The following is an 18,522-nucleotide window of genomic DNA, read 5'->3' on the forward strand; positions in this document are numbered from 1 at the left end:
TAAGTTTTGCCCCTTTATAACTTGATATGGTATGTAAGCAGAGCATCAACTGCCTTCAATGGACACATTCCCCATTTATTTTCATGTTCCATGGTCCCCACCAGAACTTTTGTTGTCCTGCTTGAAAATATGGATTTGATTATTGGTAAATATTCTAATCATGCAAATTTATAGATCAAGATTGAACTTTGCTTGGTCTGAAGATTTTGTGCGGAGTTATGGTCTGAAAATTCACTCAATCAGCTTTCTGCCCTTTTTTGTCATGCTTAAAAATATTGAATTGATAATTGGTATAATAAAATTTCAGGGCTAGTTACAGATCATATTTAAATTTTGTCCCTTCTGATGATTTTATGCACAGTTATGGTCCTTGGCCAAAGAAAATTCACTCAATTAGTTTACCAAACTTTTTTAAATCATGCTTAGAGATATCAGTTTGATCTTACTGTGGATTCAATATTCGTTGGATACCAATTTTCGTGGATTTGGTGGGAACAAAGGAATCAAGAATTTAAATATTCAGTGAATTGCAAATGTTCTAAAGGAATGTATTCAGACTTTGTCAAAACCACGAAATTAAATATCCATGAATATGCAAGTTTTTCTCAAACCATGAAAATTGGTACCAATGAAAATAAATGAATCCACAGTAAATGACAGATCAATTTCGAAATTTGTTCTGGATTCAATGATTTTGTGCAGATATTGTCCTTGGCATTGGTGGAACAAATTAAGTGCCAGTTGAAACCTATGGAAAATCATATTTTTATCTTCCTCTCACTGATTGATTGGTTGTTGTTTGCTTTTAAACATCTAGTGGCAAACATTTCATGTATAATCAGTACAAGAACAACAATAAATCTGATATGTAAGTTCTGCAAAGTGGACCACAGACAGATCCCTCAAATTGTTGTTGCAAGGGTTCTTCATTGTGCAGAGAATGGCACTTACCTACATATTCCTAAATGAATATATTTTACTACTGCATATTCAGAAACTGTTGTGTGCAATTATTATTAGTTTAAGTGATTGCAATTTTAGGAAAAGCTGCATTCATATATCAGAGTACGATTTCTTTTTGTTCACATGATTTGCAAAAATAAAATCCTGCAATTCTGAATTTACAGAAACTTAATCAAGCTTGGGGGGAAAGATGTAATAAGATGCTCTATGGAATTTTCTTATTTGGTTCTAAACAGATAGACTGCCAATGGTTAAGGATTTGTTAATTCAAAAAAAATATCTGGTTTTATTAAAGGACATATCAACATCAATAAAAACACTTGATTACAACAAGAAGTTCTCTGAAACTGACATCATCAAGATGCTTGAAATTTTTTAATTGACAACATTTGCTGCTTTTTGATTGCTAGTACATGTATGTGTTTTTCAACAGAGGAACGGTCATTTCTCTGAAAACCAATTATTCTTCTGTCATTCTTATGGGGCAGAACTTCTAAAGAAAATTTGCAATGGATTCAGCTTTACATGCAACTCTAGTGAGACAGAAACAGCTAACCTTTTCAGAGCACCTCGGTTCAGCCCTAGTTCTTTTTTTAAAGTTGTTCGTCTTTTGAATTAGGTATAGTGTTTTTTGTGGTCTTGATTGCCCTCTTTTTCCTATTCAGTGAAACTGCACGCATATTTAAAATTATGTCAAATTTAAAACAGAAAAAGCTCTACTTGGATCTTTTTAAAAAGATAATCTAAAATTAAATGTTGGTGTTACTGCTTTAGATTGTATAACTTGTCCAAATAAATATAATACTTCAAGAAATAAAATTTATTTGGTAAAAATAATGCTGTAAATGAAATAAGAATGATGACTGAAGCACTATTCGTTCACAGTTTTTGTCCGATTTATGATAATTTCACAGTTCATGTCAGATTTACATGTAAGGTAAGAGATATTCTTGATGGTTTTGTTTGGTCATTTCCTTTCTCCATTCATTATTGCAATCAATTCAAATGCCCTCCTAAAAATAAATATAATAAAAGTTAATATCAACTAAATGCATGTTATTGTAGTTTTTATGAATCCATATATTATAGAACATCTATCTGAAGAAAACAGAGTGCAAACTCTGAAATGTCTCACTTGTTTTACTTAATGTTGAAAGTATTTAACATGAAAGTTGTACAACAAATAAACTTACACATTATCAATGCTTTATCATAATAATGAGGTCAAGGTCAGATGAACCATGCCAGACAGACATGTACACCAAATTAGTTGACCTGTTGCTTACAGTATCTGATTAACTGACGACATTTCAAATCTTATCATAGACCAATGCACCATGAAAATGAGGTCAAGGTCAAATAATACCTGCCAGACAGATATGGCCAATTTACAATTGTTCCATACACCAAACAATACTAACCAATTGCTTTAAGTAATTGAAAAACAGACCAAAACACAAAAACCTAACATTGACCAATGAACCATGAAAATGTACTCAATGTCAGAAAACCTGCCAGACTGACATGTACCTCTTACAATCATTCCATACACAGGCCCGTAGCCAGGAATTTCCAAAGGGGGGTTCGTTTGACTCACAAACTTGACTTTAACAGTCACAATTCGAACAGAACATCGACTTTAACAGTGCTTATTTGTTTTCAAGGCGGGGTTCGTCCGAACCCCCGAACCCCTCCGGCTACGGGTATGATACACCACACATAACTGATCTACTGCTTATAGTATCTGAGAAACGACCCTATCCCTAACTTTAACCTTGATCGTCCATCAAATGAGATTGAGGTCAGGTGAATCCTATCTGACAGACATGTAGGCATATACCAGATATAGTTATCCTACTACAGATAATAAATGATAAATTTACATGAAAAAACGTGTATTGTTTTTAAGCATTCCCTGATTAATGCAAGTCAGGCCAAGGACAATGGACATTTGACAGACAGAAACTTTGTAACACAAGGTATGAAGCATCCATCTCTTCCATGTACTGAAATATAAAGCTTTCTAAAAATAGATGCCAAAGAGGCTGCCAGATAGAACTGTAAATTCAGAAATTATTCCATGCACTTCATTTTGAGACTAAAATGAGATATAATTTTTTGCAATATTGAGAAAAATTCTGTTTAATTCATATAAATATCTTAAAAAATGCAAGCTTAAATTTTTGCGAGTATAACCCTGTAGCATTTTTCCCAATAATAAAAACAATGCAAAATTTCTGAATTAACAATACCGGTACTCCCTATTTTTCGCACACTGTTACTTTTATTGCAGATGAAACAATAAATGTCTGATTTTAAAATGTGTCTATCTGTAAAGCCAACAAATATGAAGCCTTGTATCAAATATCAAGAATATCTTGTTTGTAGTCGCTGATAAATATGTGACAGAAGGTGTAATGGTCAGAAAGACAGAGAGAGGTTAACTAGTATACAACCCCCTCGCATATGATGTAGAATGGGTATAAAAATACTATGTATAAGTGTTACTTTCTTTGTCCACATTTGCTTTTAATATGCATTTCTTTTCTAACATACGGACTACACTAAAGATCATTCAAAAATTCTAGAAACTATTGCATATCATGGAAAAACTATTGACATTTGATTTATTGATAACATATCTTCCTTAAATGTAACTTGTAAACTGATATATGTTCATACCTTTATATCACAGATAAATGATGAAACAGATAAAGTATAGGTTAATGCTATCTTATCTCTGTTGCTTTAGCTATTACTCTTTGTAAGTCTACTTTATCTTGAACATTCTACAATGAAATAAGAAATAGAAAATACAATTATGCTATCAAGCTAAGAAATATACATTGAAACTTATTTAGGAAATACTTGACACACTATAGGATACTTCATTTTTTTGGTCTTATCCCTTTTTATTTAGGGAATGACTGTAATATATTTTCTGTCTATGAAGAAATAACATAAAAAATGTGGTGCACACTGAATAACCTGCTACAGGGGTTATTTTAAAATGTGCATCACATTTTATATGTTATTTCGAATAGACAGAAAAATATTACATTCATTTCTTATAATTTAATTCAAAATTCCCTTTTAAACCAGAGTAAACTATGAAAAAACATTGATGACAAAATTATGTCTATGAGCTGATAAACAAAACGACATCAGCCAATCAGAAGACACATTACATCCAAAATTAAATTATAATGTTATATGTATAAACATCTGAAGTTGTTGGCTATCATGAAATCATATATTTTTAGCACTCTTGTGTAATGAATTGACAAGTTTACATTTCGGAAAGTTATTCAAGCTATACAAAAAAAGAGCAATTATTAAGGCTAGTATAAACAAATAATAACTGTCTAGATGTAATTATCGATAAAACTCAAATTTTTTTGAAAGGATTGCAGAATTTTATATTTTGACCTGTATCATAAGTCATAGGTCAAATTTTGAATCTTTTATAACAATTTTATCTTGATTAAGATTTCCATTAACATCTATGTACCTGTATTAATTTCATCACATGAGGAAAATCTCCTTGTATTATTTCATCCCGTACCTCTCTGTAAAGAGAAACATTTAAAACATTTTAACACAAAGTTTAAATACATAAATAACATAACTTTAAATAAACCAGACTTTCTTTAGTCTTTTAAATACTAAATCAACAAAACCAATTCTATAGCAAGTCCTATTTTTAAAATCAATAAAGTTTAACTTTAAATCCAACTCTAGCCAAAATCCTATTAGAACCCCATTTTTCTTTTTATTAATCTTTTTGCATTTATAATTATAAGCCATTTGTAAAAGTCTTATTATTTCTTTTAATAGTTTTTGAGAACTTTAACTTGTCAATGACAAAGCAATGAAAAATCAAGAAAGAACATTTTCCCGCTAAAATTTCAATGACTAATATCTCGAAAACAAGCACATTGACCTCTATATATTTTTTGCTCTTTTGATTCCTGAATTAATCCCCTATCAATATATATACTAGTTTTATGAAAAGCTGAGTAGCAAACTTCCTTAACTATCAGTATCTTCATAGGTAGATGTACCCAGTGATTGATTTATTGTTGTTTAACCTCCATTTCAGGACTATTGGCTATTTTTGTTGCAGTTAGTTCTTATTGTTGAAGGAAGCTGTAGTGCCAGGAGAGAACCATGACATTCAGTAGAAATACTAACAATCAGTACTAATGAGGCTATTGTTTTACTTTAATCTTATTCATACAATTGTTTCTTTCGGTCAGAAAATCATACATATATTGTGTCCATTTGACAGACGGACAGACACAGGACAATTTATAGCTTGACATATTGTATAGACACCAGTCTATGATGAAGACTGTGCTGCCCTCTACTGTAAACCAAATTATTTTCGCAGTCCACTTCGCAGCTAAATGATTTCGCGATTTTCTTATCTACCTGATGAAGTTTGATAAGTAAAGATTTAAATTGTATTTATTTGCGACAATTTATATTCGCGTTGTTTTTCTACTTGCAAATGTTGCGAAAATAAACCTATCACGAAAATAAGTTGATTTACAGTATATGTTTTTCTGGTTATTTTTAATTGTAAAGAAACTTACATCAGCATTGCACAACATATACATTTCAGAAAGTGAAACCTTCTGTCATCTGCAAACAATGAATCCCATATTCTCATTACATCTGCAAAATAAATACACATTCAATGAAAATAATTACTGTTTAAAAAAAAAATCTTTATCAAGACATCCATCACGTTTAAAAACATTATTCAATAATAAAAGAGTATACAAAAGGGATTGTATGCAAAACAAAGTAATTATTGTTGGAGATGGATTCATAATTACTGGTGAAAAAGCTCTGTACACTTGTTTGATTCATGTCTACTGAAAACCAAACCATAATTGTTGCAAAATATATATAGTGTCATAAGTATTACGATTCATTATTACATTTGTAATTAAATGTACAGTAGTTCTTGCAGAAATACTAATCCATTAAGAGAATTATATTCATAATGGGTCTGACCTTTTACAAAGGGTGGTTACAATACAATGTAGGTGTAAAAAGATGGTAAGCGTATATAATACATGTTTTTTTTAATTATTGAAGATATTTTTTTATTATTATGTCTTATGAGTCTAAAATTACTAAAACCTGGTATGCCATATGTGTTTAAAAAATTGTCAACTTTTAAAAGTACCTTGTAAGAAACAAGTGTCAGTGTGTTACAGGAGAATGTTGTCTTAAGGGAGTTAAATTCCATAGCGAACAGAAACATAGTAAAAGTGTTTATATTTGCTTACCTGGGAGGGGAAACTCTTGTGACAGGAGTAATGTTAACCATCTAAAGGCATAAAATTGTGGTTTAATATTGAGTTCCTCTATTCTTTGGTGAAGTCTTTGATCACTAGTTTGCAACATGTTAGAAAAATCTTGCATCATATAACCTGAAAAATAATAATAATATTTACATGAAATAAATTGCAAAAAAAAGGAATGATAAAGTAAGGGCTGTTCCAGAAAATACTATGTCCCCCCAGGGACGGCACTTTTTTTTAACCCCCACCACCCACAGAAATAAAATTTAATTAGAACAGCACTCCCTTTGCATTTTGGTATTTCAAATACAACCACCCACATAATATTTTAAAAAATTGCCTTCCCTGGGGGGACATAGTATTTTCTGGAACAGCCCTAACAAAGTTCGGACAAATTTCTTTTGCTACTCTTGGAAATAAAAATTGGTTTAAATTGAATCCAAATTTGTATGGCATTATTTTTATGCAGCATATCCTAAAATCACAGTAATCTATAGCCATTTGTGGTGCCTATTGTTCAACAATCACAATAATATATATATACATGCAAACAAAAATCAGAATTTACAGTAGTTAGATAATGTACTTTGTAGTTCCTAGCATAAGTTACTTTGTAGCTTTGTTCTTACCTATCCCACATTGTGAGTCTGCATCTAATGTCTTTATAAATAAATCTCTAATTTCTGACATCAAATTCATAAAACAAAAGAAGGAATCAGCCTCAGCATTCTCTAAAAATTATAGATATGATGATGAAAACATGTTAATGCTAAGATGGAAATAGATGATATACTGAGTCATCAAACAGTAGCATTTGTCTAAATATTTTCAATAATACTTTTGATTTTGTCATAAGCTGTTTTTTATTAATTTAAGAAAACTCTGTCTGGAATTGGTACACCCTCAAACCTTATCATCTATTTGTATTCCTCCAAGGTTATCTGGTCTACATCATACTTTATATGTTGTAACAAATCAAGAAAAACTCTATTGAAATTACATCATTGTCAAGGATTGTAACGGAAAACCTAATTTATGTATACAATGTTATCAATTTTTTTAATTGTCTATAGAACATTACTATAATTTCCATATAAAATTATGAAATCAAGTGAACTATATATAGATGCTATAAAGATAAAAATACAGAGTTCATCAATTAGCTCTATTTAAGTTGTAATATACCAAATATTCCAAATAAAAATTGCATAAACATCCCTTAATATTGGTGGAAAAACATGCACTAACCACTTAAAACAATTTATAAAGAGGTTTGATATGAAAATACTGTACCTCTGCATTCTTTTATAGGATCTGCAGCAAAGCAATAGTATATTGGACCTATAATCTCATTCATACCCTGTTCAAAACAAAACAACAAACCATAAGAACTACCAGATATCTGTTATCAATAATCTTTATAGGAAAAACTGACAAATAATTGTTTCCTGAATACCAGGTTTTATAGAAGTTTCTTGGACAAAAGACACTTGTCTATAATGATAGTTTAAGTGTATTTAAAATATTTTTTAATGTAAATATTACAATAGTTTTGTTACTAGAAATACTTATATATTGTACATGTATCTCTTGATACTGTATTGTCATGTTTCTGATGATATTTCTACTTGTACTGACCTGTACATATCCTTGACCAGGATTTAATTTGGAATAAATAAACAATATTCTTTCAACAACTTCCCAGTGAGCTTCATGACCATCAGGCAATACCATGTATTCTTCACTCACTCTTTTTCTACTGAAAACTTTCTACAAAATAAAAAAAACATTGATTTACATAGATTTTTTAGCTTGGCTGTTTCCTTAATAGTTTCACACTTCTATCAAATGATCAAAGATACAGGCAAACTAATCTATGGGTGATTTTTTTTCAAAAAGAAATTTAAAGTTTCTTTTGAATATATATCACCAGAAAACTATGTCTATTGCATTTATTAAATAGGACAGTTCACTTTGCTAAACTTTTAACAGCTAGGTAAAAACCAACCCATTTTGGGTGAAAGTTTCAATTTCAATAAATGTTTTAAAATATTTTTCTTATTCTGTCATAGGATGTACTACTGTTTATTGACCTCAAAGTTGACTTTGACCAGTGTTGATAATTGCTTAACACAAAATAATTTTCATTTGTTTACCTCGAGCTCAACAGCAAAACAATAATTTCTTCAATTTTTCAATTTACAACCAACTGATTATAGGTATCATTTTATATTTTAACATCTTATATCTTTAAAAGATTGTGAAAAGTCCATTCAAGTCTGGTATAGATTTTAAGGCTCACATTATAATTGCCTTTCCTGTCTACTTTAATGGTTTCTGATTGCAGTACGCATTGTTCTACACGTTTACGTAATGTTTCCACACGTGAATCAGCATGTATAATATCTTTACATGGATAATCTGTGGCTTTTTGGAAGAAAAACAAATCTGGACATAATCGTCTGCAAAATAAGATTTAAATATTTACTAGTATTAGCAACTGTATTTTGTTGTCCTTAGAAGCAATTCAATACACTTGATTCAACTTTTTTTTATCTTAAAATACCTTAAAATATCCTATAATAATATAACAATCTGATGAGACTTTCATTTGTAATGCATTTTATTATTTCATTGCCTTGTAAATTTACTAAAAGTAAGATATAGTTTTATTAGTGAAATTGCACAATGGTATTTTAAATAAATTAAAAAAAAAGGATAGGTACAATAAGGGCCTTACTTAGTCTAAAAAAAATCACTGAATTTTAAAATTTGGTTTTATGTTTATTCAAGCAACAAAGACATGTCACACAATATAGGCATATAATGGCTAGGCATTATGCAAATTCCGGGCCAGACATTTTGCTATTAGTCACAAATACAACATGTTTAGCAGAGAAGCAGGAAATGCCAATTTTGTAAATCTTTAAAAAAAACAACTGGCTAATTAACTTCCCATTGTTGAGGAAAGCAAGCTACTACACATCTATAAAGGCAGTCTTTCTATTATTCAACTCATGTTTATATTTACCGTAATGTACACAATTGTGCAATGAAAAGCAATAAAAAAAGATTTTTAACCTTTTATTGCTCCCTGAAAAAAATGAAATATTTTTAAAAACATTGTGTTGATCCTCGAAAACAAGGGATATACCTGTGTTTACCTTTTAATTACTGCAAGGTACAAGAACATTTATTTTCTACTATTAAATGTAAAATGTTGACACTAAATAGCTCAAAATACATGTTAGATATAGGATTAACTCAAAACATGTAAGATATGAGTTAAGCACACCTGGTAATCTATAAAAGACACATAACAAACTACTGTACATTAGTTACCTGCAATCTTTGTCAATCTGTAATAACATTTCATTGTCTTTGAAAAATGTTCCCCAGTTACTGTTTGGATTTGGGTTTAATGGCTACAATATTATATATTCAAAATTTATCTAAATTTTAATGAAGTCTGACAAATAAATAAGAACTTAATACTTAATATAGGGCAATACATTTGTACCTGTTTGATATTAACAGCTCTCCTGTCTTTTTCTATTCTTTTTTTTTTTTTTAAAGTTAAATAATATGACAAAAAATGGTATACATGGTAATCTGACAGACTCTAGCAATTGTTTGTTTGGTTTTTTTCCCCTTATAATTCTAACTCATATAAACAGAACAAACAATTCTGAACAATTTGTTATTTTTAATTTTGTTCTATTATATCACATCATATCATGAGTTGTTGCTAATTTAATTTGTGCTTTTATTTGACAACCCTGCAGACAATCATTTTCCACTTAAGGTGGCTCGGGACTGTTCGACTGCGCATAATTTCACGCATGAATTACAAAAGTATTTGTCTTAAATTCGACAAAATTTTTCTAAATATTTTGATTGCTTAGAAATGTGAAATCATTGTTGTTATGTGACTAATAGAATATTTTCGTTATTATCCGTATTTGTTAAAGGGTCAAAATGACATTTCACCCATTTTCACCATTTTCCCGCCCAAATTTGGGTTTTAAGGCAAAATATTTTTTTCCTTATCATTGACCTATGTTTTTTATTGGCTCATTCTTTGAAGCTATATTCCGGCTTTTCATATTACAGTTTTGAACCAATTGTCTTTGAACGGTTTTTTAATAATCTGATAAAAATATGTCAACACCTCTATTTTCCCTATCACTTCAGTGAAAAATGGTCTGTTTTACATACCTGTTAAAAAGTAAAATTTTGAGCTTAAATGGTCCGTGACCCCCTATTTTTGTTTGACCAATTTGATTCCTTTTGTTTAAAGAATAAAACAACCAAAAATACGGCACTTCTGATAGAAACTTCTAATAGGCCCGAACCACCTTAAGAGTTCTCTACCAATACGAAATTGTGGATACATTGGTTCAGCAGTTCTTTGTTGAAGTTATATAGTAATACGAAAATGGCACATTAAGAAATTAGAAGATTTGGCATACACACTATGACTGTCTTTCAAAGCATGTTTATAAATCTTAGCCAACTTTGATTGCAACTTTCTGTTCTTTTCACAGATTGAAATAAAACATGTGGTGAAAATAACTTGATGACATAATTACAATAATTAGGACAATACATTATATGTGTATACTAACATGGTCATCTTGATGAGTTCCAGTTGAAGCATCCAGTCCAGGTTTTACTATCATCTCATCTATAAAATGTGTATATAGCTTTCTAAAATAGATAAAATTTAACTTTTCAAAATGAAAACAAAATATTAAAAGACACATAATAATAATGTAAACTGTTATATACCTGCTTGTCCAATTTCAATATAAAATTGTTTACTATAACCCCAGTGCAAGATTATAGTTATTTAGACAATTCTATAAGTGAACTGATGGAGGTTGTAAGAAACTAATGGATTTCAAGCTGAAAAAATATTTGAAGAATATATAAACTTCTTGATTGTTGGTAGAAAAAAAAGTGTCAGAAAAGTCAACTTAAATGAGATAGTGTCTACCCTATTATACTGATCATGATTGGTTTTTATGTTGAAAGTATTTAAAAAAAAAGAAGAGACTATTAAAGGTTTTACTACAAGTATCACATAGGCTTAACATTATGAATGATATACTAATTGATTCAATGTCAGTCAAATCCTACCAGTCTTACATGTACACCTTACAATCATTCCATTAAACCAAAATGTAGTTGACATATACATTACTTATATTTCATAAGAAAAAGACAAAAAACTTTTACAATGGCCCAATCAATCATAAAAATGGTGTCAAGGTCACCTGTACCACCACCAGATTTGCATCCCTATGCCAAATATGTCATTACATGTGCGAAATTTTTCCATCAATGCTTTTTTCTATAGATTTCAATACTAACCTCTGCTTGCTCAAAAAATCACCCCATTCACATCTTTTACAAGAAAGATAATTCAGCAGCAGCTACAAAAATATAATACAATGTAATATGGTATCAAACATACATGTAATACATTTGTAATTGACAACACTTCTCATATAAAACAAATTATAAACCCTTTCTGTATTATATTGTTTAGTATCTTCATCAGTTATGTGTTTTCATAATATTTCGATATATGTATCTGTGATAAAATAAACTGACTGATCCATTGGTGTTTAGTGCTACTTTCAGCATTGTAGGCTATTTCACTGTGACCAGTTTTTATTGGCAGAGGAAGCCTTAGAGATAAAACCACTAACCTTTGGTAGGAAAACTTTATATACTCAGAATGTCTCAAATAAGTACATGTATGCAAAAACAACAAAGAGGATAAGCATGTCAGGAAAAAATGCAGAAAATAGTTGCTTATGTTGTGGGGTTATACCACTGTCCTAGGTTAAGGGAGGGTTGACCTCTTACAAACAGGATTAACTCTCCCACATATTTTGTGTGTGCATGTCCAAATTTGTTTTGAGGTTTGTTTATCTGTACATTTTGTACATACATAAGCCTTTTGTATTTTTGTATTTGAATGTTTTTTTACAATGTTTCATGTCATGCCATGATGGCCTTTAAAAGCTTACTATAGTGTATGTGTTGTACAAATGTACTCATTGTTGAATGCTGTATGCTTTCCTATAGAATTGCTTAAATCTAAACCATGTGGTCTCATATATATATTTGTCTCATTAGCAATTGTACCTCAACTCTTAATTTTATGAACCTGAACATTTCGAATCAGTTGATTTATAAATTGATACAGACTAAAGAGAAACATCAAATAATTGACAACTGATTTGTCAAAATTGAAATTGAATGAACTTATTGTTACAATGTACTAACCTTCCAACATACAGATCTGTAACCACATTCAAACGGACAACCTACAAAATTATATTGTCACGGTTATCATGGTTACCAAAGGTCATTATTTGTTTTTTTCTGAGATCAAATAAACAAAAATTCATTTTTTTCTGTAGATAGATTTGTACTTATACACTCTGAGTCTTATACATAAGTACATGCTGGAATACACCTAATCGCTATTTATTCTATTCCAGATAAGTTCTAAAATAACATAACTTTTTCATCCAGTTAAAGCTATTTGGGACCCTGTTTAAACAAATTGCACCATGCATGATACTTTTTAATGAGACCTGTTTAAACTACCATAAATACTTCCAACCAAAATATATTTTACTTCAATTTTAATTTCGAAAAAGTGGATCATACTCTATCATGTCTATGAAAGTTTCTTAACGGTTGCTTTCTAAAGTTTTCCCTCCATCAGCTTACCACTGATGACCTCTATTTTCGGCGGCATGACCCAAACAGGAATTTGTTGGACTAAAAGGCGATAAGGTGTATCAATGGGTCACTGTGAAAACTGTTCAAATATGAGAAAACAAAGGTAGGTACATGTAGGTAGAGGAAACGTACATGAATGAAGAGATAAATGTAAAAATGATCAAATTGAGGCTTGATTTATATGAAGCCAATGCTGTGAGTCGTCTTTAGAAGCAACCAAACATCACATTCATTTTGGAGGGGCAAACATCCACTATAGATATGGATAAGCTCTGATGTACCGAAACAGATGTACCTTGGTCCCAGCTTGTCTGGCAAAACAGCTGTTGGACATCAGAGTAGTCTCAGGCAAATCAAAGGTTAATAAATTTAACAACAATGCCTAGCAGATTTCAATCCGTAATACATGTATATATTATTACTGGAAAACAAAAATGGGGTGTCCATGGCCATGGGTCCCAAAAACAAAACTGTCTCAACTTTCATAAAAAGTTCGGATATGTTATGAACAAAAATGCCATTAGTATCATTTGCAAAAACTGTTAAATTTTAAAAATAAGCAAAAGAATTGTCAAGTTGAAATAGGACTTAAAAACGATTTATCTCCTATAATTTATAAACATATGTAGCAGAGTGATTTTTCATGCTTCATAAATTATGTAATTTGCACTTTTGAAATCATTGATTTATATTAAAAATCTACTTATCAAATTCTTATTGGGTCTTTAGTTTAATTATTTCACTCTTGCAAAGTATTTTTACTAAAGGATATTTATCCTTTATGACTTGATTTAGTATATAATTTACGTATTGAGTAATGTTACTCATACATATTCATGGGGGTTGAAATTGAACTCTTGTTTTGATTGGTTCTTAGTTATTGGCGGTTAAATTGAGTTTTCCTTTGTGTACCTTGGGTAGAATTCACCTGGACACTGGTCAGTGAAAGACGTCCATTTATTTACTCAGACTATTATAGCAGAAACCCATATTTACAGATTGTGTATTTATTATATTCAGCTTGACAGTTTTCTAGACATGACTAGTAAGTTGCACTTTCTTCTTAATAACATTTTGACACGAATTAATAGATTTGGTTAACTTTCCTATTTTCGAGTAAATACTCTTCAGATTGCATGTTTATAACATCGGAATGAAAGATTTGAATGAGCGTATTTTTGGTAAAGAAGCTAGGTCATATTTTTATAAAGTAATGTAATATTTGCCGCTGATCATAGCGTAATTATGTAATGTATAGAGATATCGTAATAACAGTATTTTACGAATACTGCATGTAGAAAAATAGCGACATGTATGATAAGTTACAGTATATTGTAAAAAGAAGAACGAGTTACATGTCCGCATAATGCTATTTTTATATGGACGAATTGAATACAATTGTCATGTGATTAGTATTTTATATAATTACAAAGAGTCCGTTCTTATTATTGTATTTTGGTTTTCAGGACTCTGATGTAGATTACTTCTTTGTACTTTGTGCCAAGTTCCTTATTTACTAGAGAACTCACTCCACAAGTGGTAAGCGCATAATTTGTAGTTTTTGTATTATTTTATACTATAGAAATGATAGTTATTCATGGATTATTTCCATTGGCGATTTGCGCGTTTTTAGCAAATCAGTGGTAGAATTTATATGTTGGTATTCAGACATAGTAAATACTTTTTGAATGTTGTAATATTTAATAAGTTTAATTGTAAACTTTCATATACTTGCGAGAAGTAATTTTAAGATACATTTAATTCTATTTGGTTGTAAACGCATTGAAACTGGTTACCGTTATAATTAAATGTCGGTCAGAGAAACCGGTTTGTTAAAGTACATGTGACATGTGATGTACATTTCACTACACGATTGAATGAATGAACATTCCATAGTAAATGTGTATCTACTGTTTATAGTAACACCATTATATTAGAAATTGTGTAAACTGTATTAAAATTGTCTGTGATATAATATGTGTATAATAATATATTATATATGTTACGTGAACTATCATTAATGTTTTTAATCTTGTTATTTCAGAGTTTTTATTCTCTGGTAATAAAACCATCCGAACCTTAGAAAGTCTTTCGTTTATTTCATTATACCGGAAGAGACCCCTTTCACACATATTAATAGGCCCAAGACCACAATTAATGACCCCGCGTTTCGTTGTTCACGAATATAGTTCCTTTTAATTAGAGTGTATTTTTCCTTAATTTTTTTTCTTTCCCTTCCTCACTCATTTCTTAGATTTTTTTTGGTGGAAATGAAAGAAGAGAGGTGAAATAAGTTTTTGGATGTTGTATTTAAACTGATTTTGATATGGAATGAGTGATTAGGTCAAGTGCAAAAAGGTAATATTTACAGTTTTCGGAACATCTCTTGACTTGTCCATAGGGGTATGGATGTGTATTGGCTAAATTTGTAAAAGTGATTGCTTCAATCTTTCTGAATTTTGGATATATATTTGGACTAGTACTATACATTACACACACACAAAATTTGACAAAAGTGCATGGTGCAATTTTTTTAATGATACAAAACGTTCTAAAGAACTGATAGAGGAATTAATTGTGGTCTGTGGCCTAAGAGGTGCATTTCAGCAAATTTTGATATTTTTCTTTGACAACTTCTCTGAATGATCTATTGGTATTAATTTGTCAAACTACATGAGAATAAATGATTTTCACTTTTATTTGATAGAAATTTTGTCAAAATGTCACTTTTCAGCTTATATGCCCAAAATGTAGTTTTTTTCTTTTTTTCAATATTTTTGCAAAAACAGCATGCTTAGTTTCTATCTGACAGGTTTTTTTCTGATATCTATTTGTGTTTGTGGTATTTATTTCAGTTGTTTTACTCATTTGTGAACTCTGAACACAAAAAAAAGTAAATAAAAACATAAAAAGAGTGCATAATGTGCTGTTTTAATAGTCTTAAGTCCAACGGTCAGTATGCAACAGGTGAAATATGAAGTTCTATGCACTTAAAAGTGGTATTCCTTTAAACAGATTGCACTGAATCCATATCAAAAACACTTATTACTGGTTGTTTAACCTTTTCTATTTCACAGACTACCTTTATTTTCTTCTGTTGGATAGCTAGTGGTTAAAATATTGGCCTTTTGAGGCTGAAATCTCATTCAGGTTTTAAACAGTAAAGTTAATAAACTTTGCATCAGACCATCCTGTCTACATATATAGTTGAAAGTGACAGTCTTGTTACATCCAGGCTCCATGTTTTATCATATCTAAGCAAAGATTTGAGCAAAAAAGAAGCATATCTCCATCTCCCATATCATTTATATGCTTTTTAATATGCAAATGTGGGGAACGGTCCAAATTGGCAACCTGTTTTTTTAAGCTTGACATTACTGAAGACCATTTTATCCACATGTGTTATGCTATTTAAAACTTATATTTCCATTAAAAGTACATTTATAACATGTTAAAGTTTGTTTGATAACTTAACAACTTCAGAAAATTGTGGTAAGTGAAAAATATTACATTTCATATAAAGCCTCACTCCATTTGAAAACCTCTATTTTTTGCCACAGGCTCATATAAAATTAACTTCTGGCCAATTTTTATAAGTCTGATACATGAAGTATGTTATCTGTTGCTTTTAATAGATAATAACTTATACATAGAGACATCAAAAAGTGTAAGTTTTGGTATCTTTTGGTTTTTAGAAGCTCAAATTTGATAGTTGAAATTTTTCTAATTCAACGCCACAATTCAGCACCCAAAGTTCAGATATAAAAAATGCCACATTTTTTTTATTTGGTATCATATGGCTTTGAAACTTTGTAAACTGTTTTATAATTCACTAAGCTTGAATCATGCCAAGTTTTATTAGAATTGGTCAAGTTTTAAGCCCCTAATAGGCCCAAGACCACAATTAATGACCCCGCGTTTCGTTGTTCACGAATATAGTTCCTTTTAATTAGAGTGTATTTTTCCTTAATTTTTTTTCTTTCCCTTCCTCACTCATTTCTTAGATTTTTTTTGGTGGAAATGAAAGAAGAGAGGTGAAATAAGTTTTTGGATGTTGTATTTAAACTGATTTTGATATGGAATGAGTGATTAGGTCAAGTGCAAAAAGGTAATATTTACAGTTTTCGGAACATCTCTTGACTTGTCCATAGGGGTATGGATGTGTATTGGCTAAATTTGTAAAAGTGATTGCTTCAATCTTTCTGAATTTTGGATATATATTTGGACTAGTACTATACATTACACACACACAAAATTTGACAAAAGTGCATGGTGCAATTTTTTTAATGATACAAAACGTTCTAAAGAACTGATAGAGGAATTAATTGTGGTCTGTGGCCATATAAAAGTTTTACCATTGAAACATAACTTCCGTAAACTCTTTATGTCAATCACCTCTTCTTTCAGGACATCTTCAAATTGCTTCAACCTGAAATATTAAAATTTGATAGATTTTTTTAGTTGTCGAACATATAGATATGTCTTTAAACTGAACACATGACATGACAAACACATTTAAACTGTAAATAAACTTGCTATATTGTGGGCGTCATACCTTGCTTGGTAAGCTGCCATCTTTGTTTACTATCTGTACACACGCGCAGTGGGCCACTTCCTGCACGTGCTTTTCTATTTTTATCGAACATAAACACAAAACCTCTTGGGGTCAGTACAAAAACTTGTGACCAAGAGATAATGACAGAAACTTACCCTTCAAGAGATTAGATTTGCATGTTTGGTTGCCATCTTAGAATGTAAATTAGGATAAATTTATCTGCCTTGATCATTCATGAAATATGCAAACTTTTTAAAAGAGAGAAATGCAAACATTAAGAGATAAAATCATTATTCATTTTTTAAAACTTCATTTAAAAAAAGAAATCTATATGCTTTATCTTATTATTATTACTATATTACACACACACAGTATATATTGCTTCATTAGGATTTTTCACAAATCAAGTCATATAAAGGGAGACAACTAAGAAACTCCGATTTTATAAAGACAAGCATCTTTACGTTGATCTGTAGCAAAATGTTTTATTTGTTGTTATCGCTATTTTGTGCATTTTTCCTTTTTTCTTTTTTTATCATAATTTTCATATCAGACTACTCGCTTGAGATGGGAAATTACCGCTAGAAACTAAGGGGGCACGTGGCGTTGCTGATGAAATCGACATGAAATTGACAACGTCTTCATAGGTAAAATAGCGATAAACAGATTATCATTGGTCATCTCAACTCAATTGCTTTTCTCGTTGACATGATCAACGATAATCTATAATTATCCTATCAAGTTCAAGCTGAGACAATTATATATGTGTTATAGTGATCTCAGGGTCTGTATGACACATGTACATATTGATAAAGATTTTTAACGGGTTTTGCCCATCGCTGTAGTACCTAATTTTCGCATTTTTTGCAGACAAAAATCAATTCGCTAACATAAATTTAACGCCAATACTCAGCTATTTCG

At 30.4% G+C, this 18,522-nt stretch overlaps 1 protein-coding gene across 1 annotated transcript; it reads right to left on the reverse strand.

Annotated features, from left to right (window-relative positions):
• Positions 1 to 1,768: 1,768 nt before the first annotated feature.
• On the reverse strand, positions 1,769 to 17,666 carry LOC134707221 (TBC1 domain family member 13-like). Its single transcript, XM_063566812.1, has 15 exons — positions 17,602 to 17,666; positions 17,402 to 17,475; positions 12,582 to 12,622; positions 11,658 to 11,719; positions 10,910 to 10,991; positions 9,624 to 9,706; positions 8,584 to 8,743; positions 7,920 to 8,051; positions 7,575 to 7,641; positions 6,911 to 7,012; positions 6,267 to 6,410; positions 5,562 to 5,643; positions 4,475 to 4,532; positions 3,646 to 3,752; positions 1,769 to 1,976 (listed from the first exon to the last, which is right to left on the reverse strand). The coding sequence occupies exons 1-14, from the start codon at positions 17,619 to 17,621 to the stop codon at positions 3,693 to 3,695; spliced, it is 1,167 nt and encodes a 388-aa protein (XP_063422882.1). The 5' UTR covers positions 17,622 to 17,666; the 3' UTR covers positions 1,769 to 1,976; positions 3,646 to 3,692.
• Positions 17,667 to 18,522: the final 856 nt, after the last annotated feature.

Source organism: Mytilus trossulus, chromosome 2 (genome assembly GCF_036588685.1).
Source record: "Mytilus trossulus isolate FHL-02 chromosome 2, PNRI_Mtr1.1.1.hap1, whole genome shotgun sequence".
NCBI lineage: Eukaryota > Metazoa > Mollusca > Bivalvia > Mytilida > Mytilidae > Mytilus > Mytilus trossulus.